Source organism: Haliaeetus albicilla, chromosome 26 (genome assembly GCF_947461875.1).
Source record: "Haliaeetus albicilla chromosome 26, bHalAlb1.1, whole genome shotgun sequence".
In the NCBI taxonomy this organism is placed as follows: Eukaryota; Metazoa; Chordata; class Aves; order Accipitriformes; family Accipitridae; genus Haliaeetus; species Haliaeetus albicilla.
In genome coordinates, this window is record NC_091508.1 from 5,702,869 (window position 1) to 5,725,763 (window position 22,895).

The following is a 22,895-nucleotide window of genomic DNA, read 5'->3' on the forward strand; positions in this document are numbered from 1 at the left end:
CTGTGTGGGAGCCCCACCTGAGCCTCCTAAAGTTGGAGCAAAATGTCGAGGCGTTCGCTGCTTACCAGGAACGGACCTTCTCGCAGGCTGGGTTTGCCGCTCTGGCCTGGTGACGGGAGACACAGCAGTGAACTTGGGCTTTGTGCTGTCAAGAAGACTCGAGAAGGGGTTAGACCTGCTGCAGGAGATGAAACCAGACCCAGCAAAGCCTGGGGCACGAACAGTTCTCAGGATGGTCCCATCTCGCAGCTGCTCCTGAACCTCCTTGCTGCTGTCACCTGGATGAAGGTGGAGAACCTCAGTCTGCTTTCACCACATCCCCACTCTGCCGGGAAGCCAGGCTTGGGAGAAAATCACCGTCGCTTCCTTGCTCTTCTGTGGATGTAACACCCTGGAGTCCTTTGTCACAAGCCTGGAGCTGTCCTCCATCAGCTGGAAAGAAGAATGTCCTCGCGTGTCTGACGAGGCGCTGTGGCTTGTCCCCCAGATTCCCTGGCTTGACGAGTCCTTACTCATCCGCTTGTTCAGAGCAGGGACTTCACGAGACCCCCTGCGAGCCCCACGAGGACATTTCTCGGCTGGTGGCCCCGTGGAAGCAGGAGAGTGAGAGCTGTAGGTGACGGTGGGGCTCGTGGAGGTGTGCCTGCCGCAGGGCTGGGTGCTCAGCTCCTATAGCAGAGTCCAGAGGCACCTGTACAAGAGCGAGGCGTGTCGGAAAACCTGATGCCTCACCTCCGCCAATGTGGAGGCGGAGGGAGGAGGGCCCAAAGACATGTCCCTTCACGCTCGCAACAGCTGAAAACGGAGAAGGAAAATCGCTAGAGCCTTTTTTACCAGCGCAGGAGGCCTCGCTGTCCCACTCTCACCTCGGAAGCCCTCCCATACGCCAGTACTCTGGGGGGGTGGCAGTCCCGCACCCGCTGGGCGATGAACATCGCAAGGAGAAGAGGCTTTTACAGACAGGAGGTGAACAAAACCCTCTGGGAGCTGCCCAGGAGATACACATCCCTCCACCCGGTGGGGTCTGGAGCCTACGGCTCGGTGTGGTGAGTGGGGTCCTGCCTGCACCCCAGGCAGCAGCACGGGGTGAGCTGGGGGTGTTTAAAGCATCACGCCGGGGTTGAAACGAGGAGGTGCTTGTCAGCACCCCTCCATTAGGAAAGGACATTTGCATGTGTGATGAAGGTGGTTTGCCTCCCGCTTCAGCGCGGGCAGCGGGTTGGAGGCTCAGTCGCTTGAAGAAATGGAGATGTTTCTTCCTGTGGTCGCCCTGGGTGGGCAGAGGGGAGCGTTTCCCATCCGAGCTCACCTCGGCGGGTGTCCTTAGGCAGCGGCTCGAGGACCAGGTAGGTGTAGGCAGGGCTGGCCGGTGCAGCGAGGCAGCTTGGGGTGTCACTTTGACACTGGGGCTCAGGCAGCTTTTGAGCTGCCTTGGTCTCAAGCTTGCATTAAGATTTCTGTCTGGCAGCAAAAAGGGTGGAAAAAATACCTGTGTGTCCAAAAGCAATTTGTAGATGATGATAGAGGTGGGTACTGGAACAGGGGTGGCTGCAGCATGTCCTCTGCAGCGTGTCCTTGCTGCTTTAGTCCAAGGCAGCTGATGCTGGGCTGCCTGGGGAAGGGAGCTGGACAATATGACCCCCACCTTGATGCTGCTTCCAGCTTGAAATCATAAAATAGATAGATCAGTAACAGATTGGGACTTCCTTCCCAGCTGATGATAATCCTCAACCTACAAGAGAGCAGCACGAGCTGCTGTTAATTAATCAGTTGGGCAAAGGTGCCTGTAGTGAGAGCAAGCAGAAGTCAGAACTTGCTTGGTTTACATTGGCGAACCGGAGGAGACGGGCAACTTTTCTGAAAGGTTAAATATGAAGCAGCCCATTGATAGGATCTGAACGGAGCCCTTGTTTCATAACACACCGAGCTAAAAAAAAAAAAAAAGAAGGTGTGTCCCCTTTTGTAGGCGTTGGGCAAAGTCTATCTGAGGGCTGTCACGGCATGGATCCTGAAACCCTGGGGTCCAGGTTCTGTCCTTGTCCCCTGGCTGCCTATTTACAAAGGGGCACCAGTGTTTCCTTTCCCCACTTTTGCTGTCCTGGTGCATTTAAGCTTCTGAGATGCTTAAATGAGTCCTGTAAAATCAGGCAAGACTAAACTTGACTTTTTTAATATTTCTACAGCATTTTCTGGTTTTTATCATAAAGGAAAGCTGGAAGTCTAAAAGAAAATAAAGAAAGGGCAAAAAAGGGAAGAGGGAAATCCTTGCAAAGTATCCTTGCCCACCAGAAAAAAAACCAAACAACAATAAGACAAATCTTTTACTGGTCCCAGGGAAAGTCTCGGCTGCTCTGGAGGTCTGGGGAGGGAGGGTTGGGTGTTACAACAGCCCCAGGGTCGGGGGCGGAGGGGGGGGTTGTTGGTACTCAACAGGGAGGGCTTGGTGCCGATTCCCGTACGAAGCAGAGGTGGAAGCGTGTGCAGTTAGGATTTGCTGTCCTCTGCTGGGAATTGCTGGGAAGCTTTCCTATCGCAGCGTTATTTGGAGCTGCTGGCTTTTACGCCTCCTTGAGCAGCTGAGAAACTAACTCAGGAAAAACAGCAAAGATTTGTTTCTTCCCTCCTTAATTTTGCCAAAATCTGTAGTGATTTGGCTCCCACCTGAAGGGAATTGTGGAATAAGAGTCTTTTGACCCTTCCAACACTGGTCTTGCTGATCTCTGCCAGCCAAGGAAGGGACACAGCTCTGCCTGCCTGGTGTCATCCCAAACTTCAGCCATTCTTAAACCTGTGCTGGGAAGAACATGGTGGGCTCTCCCAGCTGCATCAGCTGAATTAATGCTTAGTTGTGCCTTATGGCAAGGGTGAAGGTAGCAGTGCTGTCTGTGCTGGGCAGGCTGAAGCTCCAGCACCCAACTCTCCTGTGTTGAGTGGTGGGGTTAGATGCTCTGTAGGCCAGCAGCTGGGAAGGCAGGTAAGAAGATGCACCCTCAGATCAGGAAATCTGCCTTGAATTCTGCAGAAGCTGTTTGACTATCTGGTCTGGGTCCCTTCCTCTTTCTTCCCCGGCTCCTCGGAAAACTTGACACTGTGCTGTCCCCTCTGCCGACACCTGCTGAAGTCCTGAAACGAGACAACTCTTCACTGTCCCCCTAAGATACCCTATGGCATCTTCAGCACTGAAGGTGCCTCGTGTAGCTTTTCCTGCGCTTCCTTTGCTTTTCCCAGCTGAATGCATTGATGAAATCGCCATCATACTGAAACTCCCAAAGGATGTTTTTTGCTCTCATCACAGACAACTTAGAGCAACGGGAAGGGACCTTGGTGGCCAAGAGCAGGGAGATTGCTTGATGGTATTGGGAAGGTTGATGATAGCCCAGACTGTCACAGGCTGGACCACAACTGATTGCTTGTGGCTGACAATTGGAGAAAGCTGTGCAAGAGACTTCCAAGATTTGCAGCAAGGAACTGATAATCCCTCTTTGGCATTGAACCAAAGGGAAAACCACGCGGAGCAGGATATTCCCACCTCTCCTAATGCAATCAGCTCTAAACCCAGCAAAATGCACTGTTTGATTGCGTTATATAGATGGCATTTCCCTGTTTGTTTATCAAGTCTCGCTTCTGAGTGACAGCCCTGGAGGTCACAGTAACATTGCTTTACAGCTTTATGGTACCTGCCCCTCCCCAGCTCGGGTCTTCTGAGAGCCTCGAGGAAGGAGTGGTGGCTGGAGCCTGGCAGTCAGGGACCGTGGCAGGGTGAATCACACATCCCTTTGGAGAAGGAAGCAGGGAAAATGTCTCTGTGCAAGGCTGGAGGACGTCTGCAAAGAGCTAATGCCAGCATTCACGTGGGCTTTGTTACCCTGTGCAGCTAAAAGCCGTGGGACTGAACATGCCAATTTATAGCACTTCTGTTTCCCCAGGAGATGAGATAAGGATTTACAAAGCAGTGGGAACTGCTCTGGAAACCACAGCGCAATTTGGCAGGGAAAACCCTTTCTTCATCTGTTTGCCTCTTGGAGAGGTCAAGGAAGGGCGGAGGCACCAATATAACAGGGTGCACTGCCACCCCCTGGAAAACACCACCAAGAATCCCAAATTACAGCTATGTCTGCCTGAGGACCTCCCTCCCCGCTTCTTAGCTGGTGAAACCTGGGGCTGCCTTTACAATCTGATCAAAGAGCCTCCAGAAGCAGAGAGAGTGTTGCAGGATTGCCCTGTCCAGCCGCAAACAGCAAATATGACCAGAGGGAATAACACACCAAGTCTTCAGCAATGGCTGTTGTACCATGTTTTCATTAGCTTTATAACACTCTCATTTTCAGCCAGACCTGCTTTTACACAGAAGCATCATCAAAAATCCCAAATGCAGGAGAATTAATTCCAGCAGCCTGTATTTTCAGTGCATGACATCCACTTTCTGTGCTCCAGAATACAGCAAAGGCAGCTGACGTACCTTAAAAGACAACAACCTCCAAGCAGATGGCAAAGCAGAAATTGCTTTATTCCTTTATGTCCATGAGTTAGGGAAGGAGGAGGCAGAGTTAGAACTAATCCTGACCTTTAACCACTTGTGTTTCCCTCTTCTCACAGCTCCATTAGCTCCAGCTCATTTCTGCAGGGTAAGGGGAATAAAGACAAGTCACTAATAGTTTGCTTGGCATTCCACCTAGTCCTCCAAAGAGCACGGGCTGTGGTCTACTGCCCCGGGTCATACAGGGTAACATCTGTGTGTGCAGAGCTCCACTGGGTTTCCCAAGGGGCTTTTCTTTGCTGTTCTGTGAGCTCCAGAATTAGCTCTTCTCTAGGAGAAGACCTTTGGTATTGCAAAATTTGTTAAAACATACTGCCGATGTCAGAATTGGTTTTTATTTGTTCGTCGCAGTTCAGCCATAGACAAGAAGACAGGGGAGAAAGTGGCTATCAAGAAGCTCTGCCGCCCGTTCCAGTCGGAGATCTTTGCCAAGAGAGCATACAGAGAGCTCATGCTGTTGAAGCACATGCAACACGAGAACGTAAGTACTAGTTTCTCTCCATTCCTGCTGAAACCAGGGGGGTTTCTTGTCACCTGGGAACAAGTCCTTTCTGGTGGCATCACCTTTATTTTAATTGAGAGGTCCTGACATTTGGCACGTGCAGGCAGTCTCGGGGTTTAACTGCTTACCTGTCTGCTGCGCCCAGTTGGCACCAGGCTGAAGCAGATGTGTAATGGGTGCTCCCTTGTATTAGTAAGAGGAAAAGCAGCTGCACAGCATAGCAAGGAGTCCTCGGATTCCTCAGATGGAGTTCTCGGTGCTCACCCATGTGCGTGTGCTGATGGAGAGCTGCTACCCAAGTCCCACATGCACAGCAAATGCTTTCCAGGTTTAAACGTGGAATTCTCTTCTCTGTCAGGTCATTGGGCTGCTTGATGTCTTCACCTCCGCCACCTCCTACCAGGGATTCCAGGACTTGTAAGTTTGGAGTTTGCATTCGCTCTGTCTAGACTCAGCCATTGCCCAAGACACTGGTGACTTAGCAGCAGGATAATGGATTAAGTTGAGGTGCAGCCCAACAGACTGAGCTGAAAAGGGGCCAGACTAAAGCCAGACATCCCCAAATAACAAGGAGAATCAAAAGCACAAGTCCGTTCCTGTCATGTTTTAACCCCAGCCACTTGGAATGGGAGAAGTAAACTAAGGATTTTAAAGATCTGGCTTTCTTTTCATCTTGATTCTGGCTGGGGTTTTTTTTGGTTTTTGGTTTTGGTTTTTTTTTTTTGGCATTTCCCTCAGTGTTGATGGTCAGGTTGGACGAGTCGAGTCGTTTTCCCTTCCCCATCCTCAGGCATGAGCAGCGTGTGCCTGATGGCTGGGTATTTAGCAGCCTGCAGGAAAAGTGTCTGAAGGTTCTCACAGTAGTTCCTGCTGGAAGACAATCAACTAATTAGCAGTCTCAGCAGGCAGGCCAAAGACTGAAGGAAGCTAGATGTTGTCTTCCGAGGCAAGGCTGGAGAACATTGCAACGATAAATTTGGGAGCCAACACAGCAGTTTTGCAAGACTCTTCAAAGCTGTGCAAGATGTTTCAGCTCCCAGATGGTGTAAGGCTGTCCCAAACTGAACATCACTTGAGGTCTAAACTAATTCAGGATCGTTAAAGTTTGGAAGATCCTTGTTCTTACTTGACATCAGATATCTGATTTAAGGGGAGAAGAAAGAGCAATTTTCAGAGCAGGCTGAAATCCCAGCATCACTGCAGGCTATGCTAGTTAGCCAGGAACACTGTCACAACAACTCATCTTAGTTACAGTAAGTTACACAGCCAAAAAAACCCCCCAAAACCAAGTGAGAACAAGGCTAGCCTGGTTCCCTATGTTTTTCTTCTAGACTCAGGGCCTTGTCTTACTGCCTTTTAGCTACCTGGTGATGCCATACATGCGGACAGATTTACAAAAGATCATGGGACAGGAATTCAGTGATGAAAAGATCCAGTACCTGGTCTACCAAATGCTGAAAGGGCTGAAGGTAGGTGGGTCTGGAGGAGTTTAGTGACTCCCTGTGTCTCCTCTACACGTCACCTCTGGGTTGACCATAACTAAACCCCCTTCCAACACTGTATAGGGAGATTTGGGGGGTTTATGGCATCGCCTGAGAACAGATATTTGCTGTTGAACTACTCTTGTTCCAGCACACATCAATAAAATGACTGCTTGTTCACATCAGTCAATTGGGTATCGAAGCAATCCGCAGTCATAGACCTTGCGATGGTTTTTCTGTGACAGCAGTTGTGTTGCCCTTTGACTTGCCAAAATCCTCAGCAAAACTCTGTGTAGAAAGGAAGAGGCTGGTAGCAATGGGAGCTTCTGCTGAATTCCTAACAGAGACTCTCAGGGGAGAAGACAGAGGGAATGATTTTCTATTCAATAGAATAAGGAAGGAATATGCTGCTGTAACTGGCTTTGAGAGAACAGAAAGAAATCACTGCAAACCCTGGGATGTAGAGACAGTGTCTTAATGCTGCCCTCTGTAACATCCTTCACCTGGAGCCAAAGCAGTGGCTTAAAGGCATTGATGAGTTCACCTTAATAACACCTTTCCCCAGATCACTGTTATCTTGAGTTTAAATAATGGGGGGAAGAACACACAGGTTTAACTGGTGTGATAAAAGCCATGTAGCCAGTTTTTGCATTTTTGTGTTTTAACCATGAGATTTTTTCACATGGTTTAACACCCAAAATAATAAAGTTTTCATGTCGTCTACTGACCATGTTCCTCCCTGTAATCCTGATGCCTTTGTTTGATAGTTTGAAGCTATTAGTGTACTTGCCCTAAGGAACTATTGCTCCATACCTCCTCTTCTGCTCTATGCCTCTTCTTTAGACTGGCAATATCATTGCAAATACTGTCAGAAATTCAATGCAGAGATTTCTTTTCAAACTGCTGCCCTGGGGGCCGGGGCCCTGCAGCAGGCTGCAGAGTTGTGTTCTCAGCAAGCTCTTGTTTGTAGCTCTCGTTTCTCTGCTGGAGAACAGAAAGTCTTGTCTGCTGGTGCTCACATTGTGGCTCCTCTTTTTATTGCAGTATATTCATTCAGCTGGCATCATCCACAGGGTAAGTCCATGTGCACTCTTACTCTGACTTTTGTCTGTTCAGGAGAAACACAGCTTGGTTGTAAAGCTAATAAATTCCTAAACAACTTTTCACTAATAGCCTCATCTGCTCTAAGGTCTCTCTGGCATCCTCCCTCTTTTCCTTCCTACATCTTATATGTGTTTGGATTTGCTCATTTGTGCAGCATTTTGAGGAAATGCGGTATTTTCTGATGAGCTGAGAAGCATTTTATGATGCTTTTTCAATTAAAACTGTTTCAGAAAAAATAGAATAGTAATGTAAAGCTGTACAGTAGAGCAGGCATAGTGTCTTTGCTGTATCAATACTGAACTCAGGATGTTACAGGACCCCATCAAAGGCAAGCAGAGGTTTGGCTGAGGCTCGTGTTGATGCACTGCAAATCAAACCATCTTATTATTCTCCTCTTGTCCATTGCAGGACCTGAAGCCCGGCAACCTGGCTGTGAATGAAGACTGTCAGCTAAAGGTAGGTGTAAAAGCACCACTTTGTAGCATGTAATATATTGGATCGTGGAGGAACTGCTCTGCTGGCAGGAATTCGGCACCATCATGTTTCCTCTTGCCCTCCGAGACTCAGTTCGAGGTGTTTCATTACTTGGCAGTTGCAAGCAGTGGGAAATACTCACCTGCTGATGTAACTTGCTGAATCAGGGCCCAAGACTTGGAATGAACATCCTGTCACCGTAATTCCTGCGGCACGGCAGTTCGTAATGACTTCCTAAATAAATTCAAGACTGCTGAGCAATACTTGCATTAGGTGAACGATCCCTGAAGGATAACTGGATTCAACCGCAGTTACCCTTTGGTTCTCATTGACAGGATGGTTGTGAATCCAAAGTTATTTTCAGTATTGCTCTGAAGGGTTTCCTTGCAACTTGCTGGTGCGGCACTCTAGCGCATATTTGCTGTAATGTTTATTAGAGAGAATGGTTCTGTTGCTGTAAAGGTTGGGTCAAGCTATGTTCATCTCCAGTATTGAGGGAGAGGCCATCCCCTATCAGCTGCAAGGTGTTTTTATAGGAAAGGCTGAGTCGTGGTGGCCTGGGAGCATGCCTCTGCCACCAGGTTATAGAACAACTCAATTAAATAAAGGTCATAGAGTTGAAACTTAAGCTTCAAGAAAGGAAGTGACCTTCCAGGTAGCACGCAGCACCGATCCTTTTAGCAGATTCTTCACACAACAACTGATTTTGCAGCCGGCTTGCAATTTAGGTGGAATTAAGACAAACCTGTTAGTTCTTTGAACCATCCCGTGGGTGGCTGTGGTGTAGTTGGAGCTTCATTATTATCTGATTGGATCTGCTTCATTTCTTCTTAGAATTAGATTCTCACTTGCCTGTAGGATTTCTCTTTTCTTTCCTGCCATTCCTTCTCTCTTTTCCTTTGGTGAACTGCAGATCTTGGATTTTGGCTTGGCCAGACACACTGATGCTGAAATGACCGGCTACGTGGTTACGCGCTGGTACAGAGCCCCAGAAGTCATTCTGAACTGGATGCATTACAACCAGACAGGTGAGCTGTCTTGCTTCAGCAGTGTGACTGTCTGGTGACAAGCCCAGGGATTCCGCTGTCACACCTGGGTCAAATCTCACGTAATCCTCCAGATGTTTTTCTTCTTTATCATCAGTGTTCCCTGGAGCAGAGCGAGTCCCAAAGCTGTCGCATGACTCCCAAAGCTACTGCCTGCGGGAAATGATGAAAGCAGAGATTTTAGCAGCATAGAAAGAACAGGGGAGGGTGGAAAGTGGGAGTGAAATTTAAATCGGTGCCTGCTGCAAGCAACAAAGCAAGCAACAGCCCCAGCAATCATCGCTGCCTTTTTACCGTCCCTTTTTTTTTTTCTTTTTTTCTCCTTTTTCTCTCTGAACAGTGGATATCTGGTCTATCGGCTGTATCATGGCAGAAATGCTGACTGGAAAAACGCTGTTTAAAGGAAAAGACTGTATCCTTTCAAGCTGAACCTTTTCCCTGGGGGGGAGTAATAATTCTTGGTGTGTGTGTAAGGGCTTTTATGAAGAAGCTACTGGGAAAAATAGGTGTCAGTCTGGTTTACCAGGAGGGAATCGCAGGGACCCGTCTTTTTGGTGAGAAAAACAGAGAGGACATAGGAGGAGGAGGGGGCCAAGCCACCCTTAGAAATACACCTCTGTGCTGGCCATGTGCTCTACATCAGCAGTCTAACCTTGTGTGGCCATAGCTCCATCCCCAAACCCTTGTGTTTCCCCCAAGGCCACGGGTAGACGCCCTGGCAGAGTTGTGCCAGCAAAATTATCTGTTGATGAAACTGGTATCCCAGGAAAAAAACCTTGGAGCTCTTTTTGCCAGTCTAATGAGTCTCTGCTTGTGTGGCTCTGTTGGGTTTGTATCATAAGCTACTCGTAGCTGCCACAGGTCCTTGGGCTTTCTGGCACCCAGCCCACAGGCTGAGCTGTTGGGGGGTGTCCATAGCTTGCTCCTAGGCGGGTGATCTTTAACACAATCTGCCAGACCTAGATCAACTAACTCAGATCCTGAAAGTAACGGGGCATCCGGGAGAAGACTTTGTGGACAAGCTGGAGGACAAGGCGGTAAGAAAGTTCACTGTGGATTCAGGTCTCGCTGGCAGAGGTGTGGTGGGGAGAGGTTAACTTGGCCGTGTCTTTGAGATGGGAGAGGTGTTGCTTCTACAGCAGCAGTGAAGAAGAGTGACAGCAGTCTTTTCCCCTTGGCAGGGAAGATGTTTCTCTTTGCTAGTGGCGCATCTGATGGATTTGGCATTGCATTGGGAACTGGTGCGGATTGCAGGCGCTCCTGGGTGAGGTGCCTGACACCCCAGCAAACCACCAACCTCCTCTGTTCTCTAGTTTGGCCCTTAAAGCAGGAATATTTCTGTATCTCAACTGATAAAAATAGTTCTTTGCAAACTGGTCACTGAAATGTGCCGTCTGGGATGACTTGCTGTTCTCTTCATTTGCCTTGGCTCATCTGAGCCATGAGACCCAAGAGCTGTATTTCACAGCCCCCTCGCACTTGTCTATGTGCAGTAAATTTTCCTTTCTCTTTCAGGCCAAGAGTTATATCAAGTCCCTTCCTAAAATCCCCAAGAAGGATTTGTCTGTGCTTTTCCCCAAAGCCAATCCTCAGGGTAAGTCATCTCCAGTGTTTCTCATGAGTTTTCACAGCTGGAAAGGAGGCAGGCTGACTGCCACGGCTCCAATCTTATTTTTCCTCTTTCTCATAATTTCTTGCTACTTTCTCCCTTGCAAGTTGTGCCCCTGCCCCTCCCCAGGGCACGTATGTATGAATTAAAAGCAAAAAGATTCTTTATTGGCATTACAATGGTGATGTTCTGCTATTCTTGGCCATTTACTTTTTTTTTTTTTTTTTTTTTAATTTTAAAATGACACAGCCTGTAACATACAGTATTTAAGGAAGAGATAAACTTCTGACTCTCATATCAACAAGCCAGAACAGAGCGGGTGCTGGATATAACAGGATGTCTAGGTTGTGGGATGCAAATTATGGGATGAGGACAGTTGCATATATCAGCTCCACTTGGTATGAGGGTTGGGATGAATTTTGGCTGATATTGGCTTCCAGAGGTTGCTGCTTGCAGCCAAGCAGGTGATATTATGATCAGTAGCATTTAGGTAAACAAAGTAGCTCTTCTTTGTTATTATTATTTCCCAGCCCCACATCTAAGGCATCATAGGTTTTGATAAAGTGCCAAGAGAGCCCCACAGTCCACTCCAGTAATATTTTTATTTTATTTTTTTTAGAGTACAGCTTAGATCCTAACTGTTTATTGAACACCTGGATCTATCGATACTTACCAGGCAGCTGAGATGTGGAATTTTCAGGGTAAAAATTGATCTCTTACAAGGAGCTCTTTTCCCAAGTAGGTTAGAGGTGAGAGCGAGCAAAACTCTTCTAAAAGCTGAAAGGAAGAAAGCATTAAGATGTTAAAACCAAGGGGGAACGGGGCTGACGGACTAGTTGGTATCTGAGTTTCCTTCCTTCCTGTTTACCAGGGATGTATAGATCTCTATGTAGATTACTTGTGTTAAGACTACTTTGAGTTGTGGGGGTCAGAGTGAAAGCAAATGATTAAAACTGAAAAATACCTTGAAGTTACTGGTTTGCTCTTGCCCCATCTGTGCAGCAAGGCTTATTCAAGACTAATTTGTTATTTCTGCACAATTTACACCTCCAGTTCTGTTAGCAAGAGCTCCCTGAGGCTGCTGTTGGGCAGACATTGCATCCCCACTGGCAGGAGCTCCACGCTACCTTGGCCACGTTGAGGAATCTTTCATTTTTAGGTCTGGAGATGTAGTACTGGAAACACTAGTCCCATCACTTGCAGGCTTCACGCACAGGGTGCTTGTTCTCTGTCGTACCATGCTTAGCCCTGTTCCTGTCTTCTCCTACAGCAGTGGACCTGCTTGACAAGATGTTGCAGCTCGATGTGGAAAAGCGCCTCACAGCGACAGAGGCGTTGGCTCACCCCTATTTCGACCAGTTCCGAGATGTTGAGGAGGAGACAGAAGCGCAACAGTCCTATGATGATTCTCTGGAACACGAAAAGCTTTCGATAGATGAGTGGAGAAGTAAGATGTTTATCTCTGAAGTTCCTGTCTAGCACGGGACTTTCCTACCTCTTTCTCTCTTTCCTGTGCACATGCTGAGTAAGGCTGCGATTGCCTGCTGGTGTCTCAATGATCATCTCCCTTGCCTTGCTCTTGCTTTTATGCATTCAGCAAAGATCTCTCCAGCTCTTCAGACTTTTTTTGCCTCTCTGCTTTGTCTATCTGTTCCAGCTTGTACCTGCCATATCCTCTCCACTGAATACCTCCTCTCTGCACATATAACATTCAAACTCTCATTTGTGTCCTCTAAAATCACACACTCATGGTTATTTTGTTCTGTTTTTCAAGAGCATATTTACAAGGAGATCTTGTCCTTCAGTCCCATTGCACGGAAGGACTCAAAGAAGCGAAGTGGAATGTCATTATAACAACCAGTGTGGCTGTGGCTGGGATTCACTTCTCCTGGAAGATGGATTGGATTTACTCCACGCTGCCTTGCTGGTGGCCGTCATTTGGCCCGTGGGACTTCTCTGTGTGCCAACACAAGGATGACACTGTGCTGCGGGCATTGGACTTTGTTCTACTAAATGGGGAAGCACCCCAAACAGTTTTCAACACGAAAGATAAAGTTTCAATGAGAATATATTTAAGTGGGAGAATTTTAACTGGTGTTTCTTTTTTTTTTTTTAATATATTTGCCAACTTGAGAGAGCAGGATTTTCATTGCTCCCTTCTCATTAGTCTTTCCAAGCGCAGGTTTTAGTACATTAATTATGGATAAGGTAAAGAAAAAGGTAAAATTGTCTGGGAAGTGAGTCCCAAGCAAAATAATCAGAAATAGTGAAATTCAGCATAACAAGACTTTATCCAATCTAACTCTGAGTGCATCCCCTTTCCCTGAGCAGTCAAACAGCATCCAGCACAGCAAGGTTGCTGGGACGGTGTCGGCTCCAGGACACCATGGGAATCTAGCTGATCATGGGATTGATCTGTGTTCAGAGCAGCTCCAGCCTCTTGCTATACACACAACTCCCTGCTAGGGTGCTTCCCCCTCTGGACAGCCACTGCCTCCTCTTTTTTGCTGTGCTTATTTCATTCCCTGGGCTTTGATCAGTGCTGTCTCCTCCTTATTGCTAGCTGCAAACACGTCCTGGGAATTCAAGGCCACTTCCCACATTCACAGACTGGGTATCCCAAGGAGCTGGGTTGTAATCTAATAGTCCTGCTACCCTTTCCTTTCCCCAACCTTTCTCTCCTCACCATGCTTATCTCTCCCTGAGCACCCTCTCCCCTGCGTCGCCCTGCCTGCTCCAGGCTGCCTTTATCTCTCAGCAGGGCTGGTGTTTCCTTACACAGCCCAGTGATGTGACCCCTTATATTCTCATTCCTTCTGTCCTGCGGGATCAGTTAAACCAGTTCTCTTTAACAGCTGCTCGTTCCTCAATATGAAGAGACATTTAAACTGATCATTTGGAAAATAGTCAATTGCCAATCCTAAGGCTCAGCTCTCAAACTAACTAAAAAAAAGTTCATATACTGGGGGGAAAAAAAAGCAGAAAAATGTTGCATGACCAATCCACCATTAGCAGAAAGAGGAACACAATAATTCAACTCAGTGAGCACAGAAAATAAGTTCAGATACCTCAGTTTCTTAGTATCAGATTAGCTCCTTCACTCAGCATCATTATAAATTGCATCTAAGATAATCCTATTAAATAGAATATCTCACAAAAACTACTGCAGGCTAAAAAATATCCTTGTGAATAAGTGCTTCACAGATTCCTTTTACTGCACTTTCATTGAGGTTTTACATTTCTTATTTGTCTAGCAAATTTTAATTAATTCACCTACTTATTGAGTAATTCTTGATAGCTGCAAGAAATTGGCTTCTCTGAGATGCTCAGAGTCCCCGTGTGTCACAGGGTGGGACTGTGCAGTGCTGCTGGCACTCAGCTGGGGTGAGCGTATGTCCCCAGCCAGCTGTATCCAGCCCTGCTCTAAGACAGTCTCTTTAGTAGGTATAGAGTTTTATACGAGATGAAAAACAACACAATAATCTCTTTTTGGCTCCTAGATGTGAACAAGAAAAAAATATAGGATGATGTGAGAAAATCCAGCCAACTTGCCTGGATTTAATTGCTTTGGAAAGGTGTTCAGATAGCATCAAGATAAGAGGAGTATGATACATAAACAAAGGGAGGTTGTTTTATGAACGCAGACCAACCAGCCAGTCATCTGGATTCTCCCTCCAGGGGAAGTTTGTTCCATCTTTTGGTTCTACACTACGCTAAGTCATTCAAATTTAAAAGTATGTTTTGATCTTTAAAGTAATTTGATGTACTGGAGATATACTGATATCATCTGAAGGCTGGCGTTTTTTGATGCATATGCATCAGTATGTCCCAAGCCACCACTCAAGTACATAGGTGTTTGCTGTAAGTGTTATTACCATTAGAACAGAGGAGAGATGAAGAATAATTACAAAATCAGCGAATGGGATCTGAAAGTGACTGCAGTGTTATTACAACTGTGTCTGCACCTTCTTGTCTTGGTGAGTTTGGGTCTCCTACGAGCACCTAAACACTCGTGCTTCAGAAACAAAGTATAACTTATCACTGGGGTGGGATATGCCAGGGTGGCAAATGTGGAAGAGCAGGATTTTGGGGAGTAAGGGGACTCCAAGGTAGTTCTGAAGTCTGATACTTTTGTTGTGTATATTCCTGGCTCTCTGTGATAGCCCTCTTTCTAATACATCTTGATGATCTTGTAGACAATACCTCTCATTAGTCCTTTTGAAATAAAGCCCATATGCACTTGTGTGGCTTATTCTAAAGCACTGTAACTGCTAGGTCTTGACCACTGGTATCTGAGGTGGTGTCGTGATCCTTTGTCACTTTTGAGACCAGGAGAATGGACGCTATTTTTTGGAGGACTTTTCCCTTCCTCCTTTTTGCTTGGAAATTCTCATTGTTCATATGCTAAACAGTTAATTACCGAACTTTCCTAAATACAATGGCATCTTTGGGGTCTATTTATCCCCCCTCTGCAGTGCAACAGAATAGATTCTTTCCTCTGACAGGCCTTTATTTATTCCTGCTCAAAATATGAATGAGTATGCTTCACTCCCACAAAAAAATCTTTAAATATGTATTAGGACGCCCCCCCCAACCTGTCACATATTCCTTTAAATGCCACTTTGGTTAATTATCACAGTCCTGGAAACACTAATTGCTAACCCAAAATTTATAGAGGTACTTACAAAAAAAAGACACAGTTTTCTGCTGAGCAGGTTGCAAGTGCACACCCATCTGTAAAGAGTGATTCTCTAATCAGGCATCTACCTGCAGCTTTGCCGATCGATGGAAATTATTAGTTTTCTTGAATGGACTCTGATAAACCCTTGGATAGGTTACATGTCCCTACATACTAATGTTAGTGCAAAGAAAAGCTTGAACAGTAATGGAGTTATGATTCACTCAAGTTCAATACCTTCTGTGGCCTGACAAGAGTCTGCACAGGAGCTCAGACTTATGCAGTCGGTCTCTTTTGCAGGGGTGTTCTGGGAAGCTATCAAGTGTAAGGCTCACCAGCAGTAACCACAGGTTTGTTAGATGTGAAAAGTTTGTATATGAATATAGATCTGTTTTGGACCTACGATTTTCCCTACGATTGCAGGTGCTATGTCATTAGAGCTGTTCGGTTGCAGAAGTGCATACATAGTGACTCTGGTGCTGTCCAGCTCTTAAGATCTCTTGCCAATGTATTCTGCCTGCAGTTGACAGCAAAACCTACAAATATCTCCAAATTACTGCAATCACATCCCAAATCCTTTTCTGTACGTTGGTAGCAACACACAGACCCACCCTGCAATCCAGAGATGTGACTGCGGCTCATGCAAGTGTATCTAAACTAGCTTTTAGCTAATGAGCTTGGTATTAATAGCACAGTCCGTAAAGTAGCGAGGAGCTCAGCACAAGTTAAGTCTGCGTATTTACTCAGCATCTTCAGAAAGTTTTTCAGCCTGTGCTGAATCTGGTGTATCTGCAGATCCATGGCTTATTGATGTAGTCACTAGATAGTTCAATGCTAGGTGCGTATGACTGTTAGTTGTGATAATACCTTTGGACTGCAGTCCAAAATATCTTCTTAGTTGGCATCATCTTCCCTACTATGGTCAGTCAGGTTCAGCTAGTCTTTCCACAGTCCATCCTAAGGGACATGTGCCAAGAGCCAAGAGTCTTCTCTGTGCAATAGTTTAGAGCACACAGTCCCCAAGGGCTATAGAAAAGTATTTGTTGAGAAGGTATATGAATTCAGTAATATATGCAGTTATTTCTTAACTCTCCACCCCTTCTGTAGCTGCTGAGTCATTTTGGTTTGGTTTAACCAGGCTGTACACTTTCAGTACTCTCTAATTTTCTTCTTTGCCTTAACTGATATCCAGTTTTGCTATACAGACCTCAAATAAGGGAAAACTGCAACATTACCAGAATTTTCTGAGCTCTCATGTCCACTGGGAACCGGACAAGGTGACGTCATGTTTCTTGGCTGTCTCTCTGTTGCAGCTCATGCCATGTAGTACTCACGATAACCCCCCAGCGACTGTAGCTTTTTGATATGACAGTGTTGGTGTTATCCTGCTGTAGCTGTACAGATGCTCCGTGCTGATGAGATGCTGTTTCTCTTGGCTCATACCTCTCTGGGCCATGTACGAGCCCTTTGCCTCACTCTGCTCTTAGGTAGGGACAGTGAGCACAGAACCATTGTGACGTTCCCTCAATTTCCTTGAAATTCAATGTTTTTGTTATGTAGCACACTGAAGAGGTGGGCTGGAGGACATGCATGGTGTCCTGCTGACTCTGTCTTGAAAAATCCCAGCTTGATGAGAGCAAGGGACCATCCTTTCTTCTTCTGAAGTGTGGGACAACCTGCGTTTTCCTTGAACGGTGGAAAGGAGAAGTTCCAGCTGCATCGGTCAAACAGCAGTTGAAATATTGCCCTTTTGAACCTGGCATCTGACTTGGCTGCCTTGTCCACTGCATAATCTTTAACAGAGATCAGAGAGGAGCTCTCTGTGGCTGCCATAAACATCTCGGAGAGCTGCGGATGTTTAGAGCTGCCTATGCCCTGGTAAAATGAGGCTTGGTGGTTAGCAGTGGAGGGTCATCATCCAGGTGAGTGTGTGCAGACGCATGGGTGAGGCAGGCTGGCCTCCTGACTATACATAGCTGTGGACATAGAGAGGCAGAGAAGAGTCTTAAAAGCTCGATCTTGCAGAGAAAAATTGAGTAAATCTATAGAGACTTTTAGAGTATTCAGCTTTCTTTCAGAGTCATCTGTTAAGGTGAAGAACCCATTCAGACAGAACTCCTAAACCACTTTAAATGGGAATTTAGGGTGTGATTTCTTAATCATCTTGCTCCTCTTCAAAAGTGGATAGGCAGACCTGAAGAGGATTGGAGTTTCCTGGCTCTCTGTAATGACGGCTGAGGGAGAAAACATCTTCATGATAAAATAATGTACTGAGCAGTCTACTGGTAGTTGCAAAGGAGCCTCCATAGTTTTAAAGAACAACCTGAGATGCCCTTTGGTAATTGTCTGTCTGTCCAGAGGACAAGCACGGAAGAGGCACTGGGGACTTCTGATGTGAACAACTGTGAGAAGAACAAGTGTGAAAACAACTGATTGGGGTACGTAGATTTTGCTGTTAGTGAGAGAAAATATTAATCCCATTTGTTTCAGGGATAGCATGTAAAGCCTCTTCAGTATCAGTCTTTCTGTTAAATACACTTCCAGAAAATATTTTGTGTTTCAGGGACTGGGTTTCTCAATAGGTTTTCTCTTTTGAGAGCTTACACTGAATGCTCTGAAATTGCGAGAGCAATCTCAACAGCTGCTGTGTGGGCTCCATGCTCTGGTTTCATTCATTCACCCACCAACCCTGTACAGCGACAGCACACTGTCCAAGAGCCAAACACTATTTCTTCTGCAATTCCCAATATCCTGACAAATGCAGGGAGCTGATGCTCTGCAAGCCTGGGAACCCTGGAGGTGTGCATGTATTTGTTTTTCATGGTATGTACCAGGTAGTAACTCAAAATAGATAGCAGGAAATGTAGCAGGTTGGTAGCGGAAAGACAGTGTCTGTTTGTAAAGACCAACCATTCCAGTGCTCGTACGGCATCTGAGGACATGCTTCAATGAAGAGGAATACGCTATTTGAAGGAAAAAAAAAAATCATATTCACATTTCATGAAAGGAGTTTGAAAAACACCTGCTTGACAGAGCTGGTGACTCAGGCCAAGGTGTAAAATACTTCAAAATCAGGACAAGAAACAGAGGGGGTGTGTGACCCTGACAGACACTGTTAGTCAAAGAAGAAATTATCTTGCGCCGAGGTGCAGGTGCACCTGTTAGATGACCCACACTGACACATAACTGATGTACATTCCTTTCGTTATGTTTTTTTCCCCTGGCATAGTTTACATACTTAAAAATACAAAACTGAGTGATAAAAATCACTCGGCCTTTAAGTGAACATCCAAAATTCCATAAATTAGGCCAGCCAGGAATATGTTTGCTGTTCATATAAGGATGTATGATAAAAATTTCTATGGCTAGAATTTTTGTGCCTGTCTCATATAACATGCAGACGTTTATCCTGAAATACTATTTACTTGTTATTCCTACATTTATTTCTGAGTTTATTATCTAAGCAGTTTTTTCTATTATTTGGAAAGTGAAGCCTTCATTGTAAACAATCTTTCTATGTAAGTTTTTTTTGACAGCTAATTAGGTCTGTGAAGTTGCCTCTTTATGGGACATATTTATGAGGTACTTCCAGATGTAAGTGGGAAAGAAAAAGCAGATGAAGCAATGATTTGTATTTTTTTTTCCTTTCTTAAGAGACACCACAAAATTATCAGGATTTTTTAAGAGACGCAATACTTGCCATGTTTTGGACACCACCCAGAAACCTTTCAGTGCAGAGCTTTGAAAATATCTCGAGCCTCTTAGAAAACCATATGTTTATTTTATCCTATAGACCAAACAAATAATTTTCAGGTTTTAAGCATGTGATAATGGGAAAGAAGAAAAACATAGAAAATTATAAACACATCTGAGAGCTCTAGGGAGATACTGTACAAAGGTTGGTAATACCTTTTCCTATTTCCATGTCTCACTCTTGCCTGAGCAACCAAGGAAAGCGTTCCTAATCCTCTGCAGTTTCCTGTATCATGGGTCAGCGGAGTGTTGGCTAGTAATGTGATTATGGCTCTTTTCCCAACTAAGAGAAACAAGACATGAAAGAGAAAGATTGAATGAAGACCAAAATAGCCAGTACTAATTCATTTTTCCCCCAAATGGGTGAACACTTGCTGCATAATTGCAGTTATGTTCAAGGCCATCAGCATTACTACACTGTGAAAATGTCAGTTTCCAGGTGAATGTGGTTTATGGGCTGTTTTGCCCGATTTCTTTCTACAAGGCCATTTTCTGAGCACATGGGTTTATACAGCTTTTAATGTGATGTTCAGCCAGTGTTGCTTCACAACTGATTCAGTCAGCACTTTGGCTGATTGATAACTCCTTTTTTGTTGGATTGCGCTCTATTAAATAATACTGAAAGGTTAGTATATATCTTCAACCCTCATTGATTTTCTGTTAAATGAAAGTGAGTTAACTCCTTTTAGCCAACATTAGTTGGAAAAATAAAAATTCTTCCACCATCAACCATAATTTCAGATCTGTCTTCAGAACACTTCACCTGAAAAAAGGTTTTAAAACTATGATTTACATGTTAAGATTAAAAAAAGAACACCACTGAGGAGATAGTGCTGGGTGCTCATGTCACCTCTCTGAAGTTAGTGAGACTGAGCGAGAGGTTATTTATACTCCACACAAAACTAGGGTGTTAGAAAGTGGAGCTGAGCACTTGCAAATCCAGCTGAAATAAACAGAAGCTGAGGTTAATCGCTTTGAGATATCAGGCTTTTAACCTTTAATGTGCACAGGTCCTTTTTAGCAGGCCACATAACAAACAGCTGAAGCAGAGATACAAACATTACTTATTTTTGAGGCTTAATGAATCAACAAAAAAGGCCAGTTCTCAATTCCAAATGTAATTTTCTCCCCTTTTAAAGTATGTTTTATATACTTGAATAAAGATGAAGAAAATTATAATACCATTGAAGGTACCCAGCTCTGTTTGAGCTGTCTTGGCTGATGCTTTCATTTGAAGTGACATTGCTGGTTTTGAACTTGCACCCTTTAAAAACTGAGAGTGCGAAGAAATTGAATTAAGTTGTGCCTCTAGGATTTGAGATAAGTTCAGAATGTTTTTTCAAATAACACATTAGTTCCACAGCTCTATTATAAAACTAAATGATGGATAACTTGTTTTGATGTTGTAACACATGGCCCCCAATCTTCAGAGATGTCTGTACATCGCTTTATGCACGAGTCATCCTACTGAACTTAATAGGGCTATTCACATGCTTGACGTTAAGCATGTATGCAAATCTTTGCAAGACTGGAGCCTAATGTGATTATAATAAGCCAATTCCAGTGCGAACCTAAGAGTATGAAGTTTCAAAACTGAGGTCAAAATGAAAGATTTTGCAAAAGTTTGTCATATTAAAAAAAAGGCACCAAAAGTTCTAGGAAAAAAATGCAAGTAAAACCTGCTGTTAAAATCAAAATCGAGTTCTCATATAAAGAACAAAATTGAGATAGTGAAGTTGCTCATCAGTTATTGAAATAATTTTATTTACTGTTTAACACTCAACTTGGAAGCAGAAACACCTATAGATTTATTTTTTTTTTTTTTTTTTATCCTTTACGGTTAGGACTGTGCTGTTGCATAGCTGTTCTTCCGGGGGTTAGGTGAGATCCTCTTGTAAATCACTGAGAGTATTGGGACTGTATTTCTAAATCTTTGATAGGTTATTTTTCATGCAGGACAAGAACAGAATATATTATGATTTATTTTTGAGTTCTGATATGTTAACAGCAGATTCTTTAAAAAGTATACACAGAAAGGAGTACTTAAGAGGTTGACATGCAAGACTGTTCAGCATTAAGTAACATGTTTTCCCATGCTTAAGGCTTCAATAAGCTCTGGTCCAACCCGAGTACTTTGCAAAACAGACTTGTCATAGACTGTTTGGCTGCTCTCAGATTCCACGTTTAGCATACGTTAAGAGACAAAAGATCTATAGTTGGACTGTAAATGAGGGGAAATAGCATTCATTTTTTCCTTTGAAAGCAGTTAATTCTATAAATTCAGATGGTAATACTGTGCAATAGTCTGCACGATCTGAGTGGGAGGTGGAGTGTACATATGCCCAAGTATGTGGTACACTCTATAAAAAATAAGTGTAGGAGCCGCTGCAGTTCCTATCTCACCACTTATTTCAGTTGCAAACATAACTTCTCTCTTGCTCATTCTTCTTGGTCCTTCTCTCACTGTCCTTCCACCCTGTCACACCTCCGCACGTTAGAAGGCCATCTGGACCTGAAGTATCAGACTAGAAAATAAATACGGGCTCTTATTATTCCCACCGTTTCTTCAGTGTTGCTTGTTTGGGCTAACAGTGGCAGAGACAAGGCTACAGCCTCTCTGGGGGTGCAGCTGGGTCGGACTCTGGCACCTGGCAATGCTCCTGCACATTTTGGGGGACCCCATGCCTCCTGCAAAAAAGCAGCCGCAGGATGAAGGCATCCTAATGAGCCTAGGGCACAAATCCGAGCTGCTCACCTCCAGTGGCCTGGGGGCTCCTGGGGGCAAGGCAGCGGCCTAGAAAGGGACTGTACCCCCCCCACGACTGTACCCGAGACCCCAAGCAAATGCCAACCCGCCTGGGGGAGGGGGGGGGCTGCGGACACCCGCTCCCCTCCGCCTCGCCAGGGATGGCGGTGTGGGGGGGCGGGCGGTAGTGATGCCCCCCCCCCCCAGCCATGAGGCCAGCGCCGAGTGACACCCCCCCCCCCCCGCCTCCTTCCCGTCACCCCGCAGCCCCCGGGGGCCTCCCGCTCCGCGCGGCCCGGGGGTGGGAAGGGACCGGGGAGGGGCGGGCGGTCCCTGCCCGCGGCGGGAGGGGAAGGGGGGGGGGAAGCGCGAAACGCGGCAGCCCCCTCCCCCGCCTGCCCGCTGGCTGCCGCCTTTCCTCGCCGCTCGGCCGGGCTACGCTGCCGCCGCCACCGCCGCCTCCATCTTGTGCGTGTGTCCCCTGCTTCCACCGCCCCCCCCCCCACCCCCACCTTCGCCTCCACACAGCACCGGGAGCGGCGGGGGCGCTGGAGCGAGCGGGGCCCCGGGGAGGGGAGGGGGGGGCGGGAGGGGGGAAGGGGGGGGGTGTTGGGGGGGGGGGCGAAGCGGCACCGGGGCCGGAGCGGCAGCGGCGGGAGCAGCGGCGGCAGCGGCATGAGGAGGCGGCGCTGAGGAGGCGGCGGTAGCCGGAGCGGACGGAGCCGACATCTTGTGCCCTCCCCTCCCGCCGCCGGCTGGGTGAGCCCGTCCGCCCCAGGGGGGAGGGGAGGGGGGAGGGAGAAAGAGAGAATTTAAAAAAAAAAAAAAAAAAAAAAAAAGGAAAGCCAAAAAAAAAGATACCCCCAAAAAGGAGGCGGCGGCAACGGTGGAGACTGCCGCGGCGGCGGCGCGCTGAGGCGGCCAGGTAAAGCGCTGCGCGGGAGGCCGCGACACCCTTCCCTCAG

The 22,895-nt window shown here is 46.1% G+C and overlaps 2 protein-coding genes and 2 long non-coding RNA genes across 12 annotated transcripts in view; 2 read left to right on the forward strand and 2 right to left on the reverse strand.

Moving 5' to 3' along the window:
- The first annotated feature begins 312 nt into the window (after nucleotides 1–312).
- On the forward strand, nucleotides 313–12,844 carry MAPK13 (mitogen-activated protein kinase 13). Of its 2 annotated transcripts, none has more exons than XM_069771574.1 (12): nucleotides 313–1,046; nucleotides 4,889–5,018; nucleotides 5,398–5,456; nucleotides 6,400–6,508; nucleotides 7,565–7,594; nucleotides 8,033–8,080; nucleotides 9,012–9,126; nucleotides 9,485–9,556; nucleotides 10,102–10,181; nucleotides 10,660–10,738; nucleotides 12,024–12,200; nucleotides 12,528–12,844. In XM_069771574.1, exons 1-12 carry the CDS (start codon nucleotides 928–930, stop codon nucleotides 12,605–12,607), a joined length of 1,098 nt encoding a protein of 365 aa, XP_069627675.1. In that variant the 5' UTR covers nucleotides 313–927; the 3' UTR covers nucleotides 12,608–12,844. The 2 variants fall into 2 exon arrangements, with proteins under 2 accessions (XP_069627675.1, XP_069627677.1); XM_069771576.1 differs by having other exon boundaries at nucleotides 12,027–12,200.
- On the reverse strand, nucleotides 11,337–19,644 carry LOC138682101 (uncharacterized). The gene is made up of 2 exons (XR_011322314.1): nucleotides 19,341–19,644; nucleotides 11,337–18,394 (listed from the first exon to the last, which is right to left on the reverse strand). It is a non-coding gene; the product is annotated as an uncharacterized lncRNA (long non-coding RNA).
- A 1,283-nt stretch (nucleotides 19,645–20,927) lies between these two features.
- Nucleotides 20,928–22,560, reverse strand: LOC138682100 (uncharacterized). Its single transcript, XR_011322313.1, has 2 exons — nucleotides 22,443–22,560; nucleotides 20,928–21,872 (listed from the first exon to the last, which is right to left on the reverse strand). It is a non-coding gene; the product is annotated as an uncharacterized lncRNA (long non-coding RNA).
- BRPF3 (bromodomain and PHD finger containing 3) overlaps nucleotides 22,552–22,895 on the forward strand; it is a 34,080-nt gene continuing 33,736 nt past the window's right edge. For 7 of the 8 annotated variants that reach the window (XM_069771562.1, XM_069771567.1, XM_069771568.1 and 4 more), the window contains exon 1: nucleotides 22,562–22,855. The gene's annotated coding sequence lies outside the window, so the exon portion shown is untranslated. Of the gene's footprint in view, nucleotides 22,856–22,895 lie in introns of all 8 variants that reach the window. The other variant, XM_069771569.1, reaches the window with a different exon arrangement.